Source organism: Poecilia latipinna, unplaced genomic scaffold (genome assembly GCF_001443285.1).
Source record: "Poecilia latipinna isolate Pla-1442-1.1 unplaced genomic scaffold, P_latipinna-1.0 Scaffold3894, whole genome shotgun sequence".
Classification (NCBI taxonomy): Eukaryota; Metazoa; Chordata; class Actinopteri; order Cyprinodontiformes; family Poeciliidae; genus Poecilia; species Poecilia latipinna.
Window position 1 is genome coordinate 7,143 of NW_015116510.1, and position 9,150 is coordinate 16,292.

At 41.3% G+C, this 9,150-nt stretch overlaps 1 protein-coding gene across 1 annotated transcript in view; it reads right to left on the reverse strand.

Annotated features, from left to right (window-relative positions):
* Positions 1-232: 232 nt before the first annotated feature.
* The window catches only part of LOC106941843 (tetraspanin-5-like), a 23,750-nt gene continuing 14,832 nt past the window's right edge, over positions 233-9,150 (reverse strand). The window contains exons 2-8 of the mRNA XM_015024971.1: positions 2,369-2,419; positions 2,038-2,184; positions 1,770-1,940; positions 899-1,024; positions 712-759; positions 441-557; positions 233-340 (exon numbers count right to left, since the gene is read on the reverse strand). Of these exons, the coding sequence (XP_014880457.1) occupies positions 275-340; positions 441-557; positions 712-759; positions 899-1,024; positions 1,770-1,940; positions 2,038-2,184; positions 2,369-2,419 (726 nt within the window). The 3' untranslated portion in view covers positions 233-274. The remainder of the gene's footprint in view (positions 341-440; positions 558-711; positions 760-898; positions 1,025-1,769; positions 1,941-2,037; positions 2,185-2,368; positions 2,420-9,150) is intronic.

The window sequence follows — 9,150 nt, forward strand, 5'->3', positions numbered from 1 at the left end:
ACAGAGCCAAGGTATCTATCTATCTAGTCTAAAGTATCTTAAAATTATGACTTTGAATCTCATAATGATTTTGAAAGTTGAAATTACTACTTTGTATCACCTAATTATGAACTTGACTTCCATGTCATATGCGTCACTACTGAATTATGCATATGAAATGAATGACACCCATGAGCATGTAAATTTTCTCAGATTGCCTGAGATTGCAAAGTAAGGTTAGAAATAATCATGAGAGCTCATGAGAACTAAGAGCAGACGAAAGGTTGATGGTGTCTCACCAGCTCGCCCTCACTGCCTCGATGTCACTCACTAAATTCTGGGCCAAACAAATCCCAAAAATCTGTTAAGAAAAGAAAACCAGACATATTTCATAAAGGGATAAATACTTTAGTTTCACTCTTTCTTTAATAATAAAACAGGTCAGTTATTGCAGAACTGACCTGCAATAATGCCACTCCAATGAAGATCCCAGCCACCAAGGTTAGGTTATCCTGGAGCCACCTTTCAAACTGAGGAACGCAGCCTTTCACATTGATGTAGTCCTTCTGCTCCGAGTCCTGTATGGGCACATATGTAAGTCATCTGTGGTTTTACTTATCCCATAGTCACAGTATTGGTTAATCACTCATCAATCACTGTTTAAGAAGACCTTAAACATTTCACTGAGGACAAGGGTTCCATTCCGAACTTTAGCAGAACTAGCTAACTTACTGGTTTTGCTCTGATGTCATAGCCACACTGAGTGTTTATCACATCCTCCTAGAGACAAAAAGAAATTATCTCTAAAAGGTTTGAAAGCCATCATACAGGAACTATGTGAATTCTGGGATTGAAGCTAAGTCATTTGTGGTGCAACAGCTTCTGCACTGTGACATCGACAGAAAGAGGCCAACGGTACCGCAGGGTCCTTGGTGCAGCAGGAGAAAGGAACCCCACATTTTTCCCGACTGGGATTTCCATCAGTACAATTAAAGTAAATGTTCAGGTTCCAGTCGTCCGCTCCGAATGCGCCACAGCACTCCCACTGCAGTCAGACAGAGAAGAGAAACACTTCAGGGACACCTGACATACTGTCAGGTCCTACATCCTTTACTGGCATCTATGTGGCTTTAAGTCTTGCTTGGGTCATAGTGTGTTTTCTGCAATGGAATTCCAGACTCAGTCCGTAAAAACAGCCCACTCCATCTAACACAGTAGCCGTCATAATTTGATCTCCAGCTTCTTTAGACCTCACAACAATTCTGCTGATTTAACATAAAAACATAGTAATGCAAAAAATGTTGCTTAAATCCAGCAGTTATGACCTGATAATTGCACCACTTAATCTCATGCTACATTAGGCTGACCCCCTCCATCTTCACTCCTGAAAATTTTCTCCAGTTCTTTGCTAGGATAAACTAAAGGACCTGACCTACCTTCTGGTATTCAGGTAAAAATGATTTGACTAACTGGCCCAAACTAGAGTGAGACTTGACAATGGAGAGGGGGATTATATCTGCAAACTGATGGACATTGGTCAGGGCTGATCATGATGAAAATCATCCATTGCCAATGACTACCTGACACCTCTAGTAAAGTTGTATTACAATGCAGTTAGAATCAAAAACACAGTACATGAACAGTTTGGCTCCAGGTTTTTAAAACTCTTTATGCTTCATTCCTGATAATCCGCGATGCAGAGACTGCTGGAAGATTTGAAGAAAGGAGACCAAAGTAGATGTATGCCACAGCCATGCGTCATCACATTTACTACGTATCCCATGACTCACATATTCCTGAGTGAAATCAATGAGGTTCTGTAGGTCGATGTCGTCCCTATATGCCCGAATGTTGTTGTTGATGAACAGGTTGAGTTGGTCCTTAATCCAGTCCTTAAAAACAAAGGCCAGAACTCCTGTTGTCAACTCCAGGAAAAAGATGATTCCCAGAAATACAGAGAACTAGAACAAGAGAAGAATCATGAATAGAAGTAAAATCAGAAACAGGAAGCAACCTTTATTCAGTGTTTATTCATGGTGCTTGCAGAGTAGAACATACAAACTTAAGCAAAAATGTATTTTCCCGAAGAGCTCCAATGCAGCCGGCAAAGCCCAGAATGAACATAACCCCTCCAACCACCATAAAGAGCCACACAGGGTCAAGGCCCCCCAGGTCGGTGATGGATGAGATGTTTGACAGGACACCCTGGAGAGGACAGGACACTGGATGTGAGTCAAGCAGTTGATCCTCCTCTGGGTTATGTCATGTTTGGCAAATAGTCAAAGTGACAGGAAATAGACAGGAATGATGGTACTGGCACATAGAGAAAGCGCTACTGTAAAATTATTTTGTCTGAAGTTTCATTTAAAAAAAATAATAGTGTGCTCACCTTCTCACTCCATGCCCACAGTCCAATCCCTACTAATGCCATGCCCAGCAGCTGCAAAACACCAGTCACATCTTATTACTGGGAGATTGTACAGATGCACAGAGATAAAATGTTATTCAGGAAAAATACTGAAATCCTTTCCCTGGGACAGCCTCGGCCTATACTAGATGGCATTTGTTTAACATTATCAGCAGTGAATGGTATTCACACTCCTTAAACTTTTTTGCATTTTATCACAATGTAGTGGGTTTTATGAGACAGATCAACAGTAGCATCACTTTCTAGTCTTGCTACAAAGCCTTATTTTGACTAGACAATCATAATGCTATGCTATGAATATGATATGATGTAAGTCGTTTCATTGCATCTCTGGCTGGATGTTCAGGGTTGTTACCCTGCTGGAAGGTCCAACACTGTTGACCAGCTATCCTTTACCTGCTCACACCACTCAGACCATACGATCCTTAAGGTCAGCTAAAAACTCATCTCTTTTCTCTGGCGTGTGAGTGATTGTGTAAGAGACGCTAAATAGTTCTTTGAAATCCCAACGTTGTGTTGTATTCTATTTGCTATTTTATGATTGTGGATATAACTGTGAAGGACTTCAGTCTACTTTTGCTGTTTTAAATGTGCTACATGAATAAATTTGGCATTGCAGATAAACCAACATCTTCCCTCCTTTGCAGCAGCAACTAATCGTGGCTGAAAATCAAAGCAGGCAGATGTTGATTAAAGATTAAAACTCTGCTAAGATGAAAAGATCTAAAAAATCTAAAAAAGAGTTCTTTCTCTTTAGTTCGAAAGGCAAAAACAAGGGCAAAAGTGCTGTTCTTAGATATTTAGTCTATGAGACAGATGGACATAAAAGACAGATTCAGCCTTTCCTGAATGGATCACCCATCATGCCTCGGATCATGCATCCATGCTTTCAGACTTTGTTGACCAAATTCTGACCCAAACTACCTGAAAGTCGAAGCTGAAATTGAGAAGGACAACATATCTACAATTTTTTGTTGCTTTTTTTTTTTAATTAAGATTTTATTGTTCTAGTAGCCTTTATTTGATAGTGGTTGTTACAGCTTCAGTGGGTCTCTGCCCTTTTTTCCTTTTAGGGTTCTGCAGACAGGTCTCTGCAGGTGATGTGTGTTGCCCTGATTGGTGTTCTGCAGCTTTAAAACTGCCAGGCATGCAGCAGTCAGGAGGCTTTTCCCTCCTCTCTCCTCAGATCCCTATTTGGTTTGGTTTGTATCTTATGGTTGAGATTTGCTAGTTTTGCATTTGCTTATTTCTGGTCGACTATAGGTTCTGCATTAATCTATTTTGGTTTCTCATTTCAGGAATTCCTTTTTCAGGTTTATTTCTTTAATATAATTTAATAAATTCTATTTTCATTAAGTCATTAAATCCTTGTGTGGTCTCCTTTAATGTTGCCCCATCAAACAAGCCTGATGGACGTAACATTGTGGGAGCTTGTCCAATTTATGTGGACTAATTATGCTTGTTTGGCCTCATTGTTGTGTTCAGGTTGCAGTTACATGCCCCTGACTTTGGTTTTTCTGTATTGCAGGTTATTTGTAGGTTTTTTTTGGCTAGTTTAAGGTGTTTAACCTTACTAGATTTTGGACATTTTTGATGTTCCATATGTATGTTGTTGGAGGTCCATGAGGATTTTTGTACTTTTGTTGGAGGGGGAGAGAGTCTTGTTTTGTAATCGGTAAGTGCTGTCTGGTATTTATTGTTTTTGGCAACTCCATTTTAGACGACTTCTGTTTGTTATTTTAGTTTATTTCTGGGCTGAGGGCACCGCTGTGGTTTGCTGCCTGAGAGGTTTTGGCCTGGAGGGATTTTCTGCCAGCAGGATCTTGGTGCTTCAAGTGCCTTGGCTCTTGGAGGAAGGCCTAAAGACTAGGCTAAGGTTAGTCAGGGTTTTGGCACTTAGTTAGCTGTAGGAAAATGGAGACTTGCCATTTGTTTGTACCAGTCATGCACTTCCTTGTGGTTGTTGTTTAAATAATTTGGTATATTTTGACTTGTATCATTTTTTGGAAGTTGATTTGTTGGGCTAGTTTGGTTTGAAAATGGATAATGTAGGTTCTTGTTTTCCCCAACGTTAGAACTATTGGAAAAGCTTACAAAGGAGGAGATTCGTCAAGTAGCTGAACACTTTAAAATTGATCTTGAAGCTGCAAAAGGATTAGTTACCTCAGCTAAGGAGTTTCTTAAAAGACAAACTTATAAGACTGACTGTTGTGGTGGCGCAGGGGTTAAGCACAACCCACATATGGAGACCTTAGTCCTCGACGTGGCTGTCGCAGGTTCAATTCCCAACCTGCCGACCTTTGCCACATGCCTTCTCTCATTTCCCACTTTCCTGTCGATTAACTATCAAATAAAGGCCACTAGAGCCAATAAAACCTTAAAAAAAAGACTGGATGTCTTTACTGTCTCTCTTTCAGATGCCGATGTGACAGATGAAACTTCCTTTGGTTTAGAATCTTAAACTGGTGCCTCAAAGTTGGAAGATGAATTGTCAAGTCCAACAGTATCTCAAGCTTCTCAATTAAAGTTTCAGTCTAAGAGAACTGAAACTGGCTAGCACTTGAGCTTTAGGAGAGAAAACTAGCTTTACAGGAAAAGTGGCTGGCTTATGAGCAAGAAGAAAAGAGGTTAGCACATGAGTTGGAGGTGAAGAAATTATCTCTGGAAGCTGAGCGTCTGAAGTTGAGGTCTGAGGGCAGATTAAGTGGTGGATCTGTTAATCTGTCTCAAGGTGGTGATGGGTTTTCTGGAAATAACTTTAACCAAGTTATGGACATGTTAACCACATGTTGAAGCTGAACAAGATCTTGATGTGTTTTCCTCTTTGTTTGAGGACATGGCAGAGGACAATGACTGGAGTGATCTAGATTGCTCCATGCTGCTGCAAAGTGTGCTGGTGGGTAGGGCCCAAGAAGCTTATGTTTCATTAGTTTCAGCTGAAAGAAAGGTATACAGATCTATTAAAGATGCTGTTCTAAAAGCTTATGAACTTGTTCCTGAGCATTACAGGCAACAATTTAGGAAATGCAGGAAAACTGTCAGTCAAATACAGATCTTGTCAGAGAATTAAACACCTAGTTTTATCGCTGGTTATCAGCTGAAGGTGTGGATGATTTTGAATCACTTTGTGACTTGATGGTGTTGGAACAGTTCAAGAACATTATTCCAGATCGGGTGGCCATATGTATTAATGAACAAAAGGTAAAAACTGCTGCTAAAGCTGCTGTCTTAGCAGACGAGTATGTTCTGACCCATAAAGGTGTGAGGGATTCTAATTTGAAAGGTGACCACAGCCTTAAGGAATTTCATCACGACCGGTTTCCTGGTAAAAATAGATTGGATCCTACATTGAGATCTAAAGTGGACTTGGTTTGTAACTATTGTCGCCAGAAGGGACACTGGAAAAATGAGTGCCCTCTGAATACCAAAACTAAATCAAGTGGGCGTAAACGGGATCATCAAAAACCTGTGGCTTTAGCCAGGGTTGCACAGTTGCATTCAGTGGAGTCTACACCTCTAGCTAAAGTTGAAAGTATAAGACCAACTGTTTTAGCTGCACCTGTTGACTTTCAGTCTTTTTCAGAACTGACTGATTCAGATCCCCAGACTTTTGAGAAGGATGTCGGACAAGATTACGCTCCTTTCATCACACATGGGTTTGTTTCTCTGAGTGGCAGTTCAAATAAAGTGGCTGTGAAGATTCTGCGTGACACTGGAGCTTCTGAATCTTTCATATTGGATTCTGTTTTGCCATTTTCTACATGTTCTGATACTGGTTGTAGTGTCTTAATTAGAGGTATTGGGATGGAAACTTTCTCTGTGCCTCTCCATAAGGTCTATTTGCAGTCAGAACTGGTACAAGGAGAAGTAATGATAGGTGTTCATCCTTCTTTGCCTTTGGAAGATGTGTCTCTCATTCTAGGAAACAATCTGGCAGGTGGACGTGTGTGGCGAGATGTTGCACCTCCTCTAGTGGTCCGAGCGTCTCCATCTGTTTCCATGTCAGACAAATGTGCTCAAGACTTTCCTGAGGCATTTCCAGCTTGTGCAGTAACTTGTGCCATCACTCGTGCTTTGGCTGATAAGGAGGTTGAGTCTGGTAAGCCTGGCTCTGTTCTAGCGAAGACTGCCTGTTTGCCAACTCTTCCTGTTCCTTTGTCACTCAGTGAGTTGATTGCAACCCAGCAGGAGGACACAACCTTAGCTGCTCTGTTTGACCAAGTCCAGACAGCTGAACAGGACACAAAAATGTCATGTGGGTATTTTCTACAAGAAGATCTGTTGGTACGTAAATGGCTACCTTACAGTGACGGGGATATTGTTGGTCCAATTTATCAAGTTGTTGTTCCAGTCAAGTTCAGAAACCTTGTTTTGAAAACTGCTCATGGAGAACTGTCTGGCCATTTAGGAGTCAGTAAAACTTATAATCGAGTTTTACGTCATTTTTATTGGTCACGTCTGAAAAAAGATGTTGCTTATTTTGTGAAAACCTGTCACACTTGTCAATTAACTGGGAAACCTAATCAGACTTTGAAACCAGCTCCACTTTTTCCAATACCTGCTGCTGGTAAGCCTTTTGAACACTTGATCATTGACTGTGTTGGCCCATTGAGTCCTTCAAAGTCAGGATCGGTGTATTTACTGACGGTTATGTGTAAAAGCACTCGTTATCCTGCAGCATATGCTCTGAAAACCATTACAACAAAGTCGGTGGTCAAAGCTTTGTCTAATTTCATTTCAGTGTTTGGAATTCCAAAGACCATTCAGACTGACAGAGGTAGCAATTTCACTTCACGCATGTTTGCTGAGATTTTGAAACAACAAAGCAGTGCTTATCATGCGCAAAGCCAGGGGGCGCTAGAGCGTTTTCACCAAACCCTGAAGGCATTATTGGGGACATACTGCACAGAGTTGAGTAGAGACTGGGAAGAAGGTCTGCCTTGGCTACTTCTGGCAGCTCGTGAAGTTGTACAAGAGAGCACAGGGTTCAGTCCAAATGAACTAGTGTTTGGACATCATGTGCGTGGTCCTCTTGCTATTTTAAAAACTAACTTGGAGAGGTCTGAGCCACCATCAAACCTGTTTGACTATGTTAACGGTTTTCGTCGCAGACTTTTCTTGGCTGGCAAACTAGCTTCTGAGAATCTTAAAAAGGCTCAGAAGAAAATGAAGCAATGGTTTAACCAGAAGGCTGACAATAGAGTGTTTCACCCAGGAGATAAGGTGCTTGCCTTACTTCCCATTCAGGGTTCACCTTTTCAAGCAAAGTTTTATGGTCCGTATTCTGTGTTGAGACAGGTGACAGGTCTTTCTACCCCAGACCAACTAAACTTTGCCATGTAAACTTACTGAAGCCTTACTTTGGTTGTACTTTGGAAGAAAAATATGTGAAGGCAGTTGCTGCTTCTGTGAAAGTAGACTTGAGCTGCACCGCAGGATTAGATGAGGATGTGCAGACTCCAGATGACGCTGTGTTCCAGCCCAGACTTAAAAACTCTGAGATGTTGTCTAACCTACAAACATTATTGAGTCATTTGTCTGCAGAAAGAAGTGAGCAGTTGAAGCAGTCAATTTTGGATTTTCAAGCCTTGTTCAGTGACATTCCAACATGTACTAATTTAATCGAGCATGACATAGAGGTGGGAGATGCGCAACCCATCCGTCAACATTTTTATCGTATTCCTCCTGAGAAAAGTAAATTTTTGGAGTCAGAAATCCAGTATTTGCTGGACAACGGCCTGGCTAAACCATCTTGTTCCAGTTGGGCCTCACTATGTTTATTGATTAAAAAACCTGACGGTACTTATAGATTCTGTACTGATTATAGGAAATTGAACAGCATTACAAAGCCTGACTCGTGCCCACTTCCTCAGATGGAAGATTGTGTTGATTGGGTTGGAACTGCGAGGTATGTGAGTAAATTTGATTTGCTCAAAGGTTACTATCAAGTACCCTTGTCTGCTCAAGCCCAAGAGGTGTCTTCCTTTATTGTACCATCTGGATTATACTCTTACACTGTACTGAGTTTTGGCCTTAGGAATGCAGCTGACACTTTCCAGTGGTTGATGAATCAAGTAGTGGCTGGATTGGATGGTTGTGCTGTCTACTTAGATGATGTAGTGGTCTTCAGTGACACCTGGACTGAACACATGCTACGTATCCGGAAGTTGTTTCAGCGTCTTCAGGATGCTTGTCTAACTGTGAACTTAGCTAAATGTGAGTTTGCAAGAGCTACAGTAACTTATTTGGGAAAAGTTGTTGGGCAAGGACAAGTGAAACCAGTAAGAGCTAAAGTCCAAGCCATTGATGGCTTCCCACCTCCTACCTCAAAAAAGGAGTTGATGAGGTTTCTGGGGACGGTGGGTTACTATAGAAACTTTTGTGAGAATTTTTCTATTGTAGTGGCTCCATTAACTGACCTATTAAAGGCTAAAGTCCAGTTTAGGTGGTCATCAGCTTGTCAGAAGGCATTTGAAAATGTCAAGTTCCTCTTAAGCACTGCCCCTGTTTTGTCTGCTCCAAGATTAGATCAGCCATGCCAGGTGCAGGTTGATGCCAGGTGCAGGTTGATGCAAGTCAAGTGGGTGCAGGAGCCATTTTGTTGCAGACTGACGAATAAGGCGTTGACCTTTTCTTTTCTAAGAAGTTCAATCAATATCAACTTAATTATTCAACCATTGAGAAAGAGGCCTTGGCTCTTATTTGGGCACTGCAGCATTTGATGTGTATGTGGGTGGGGGTGC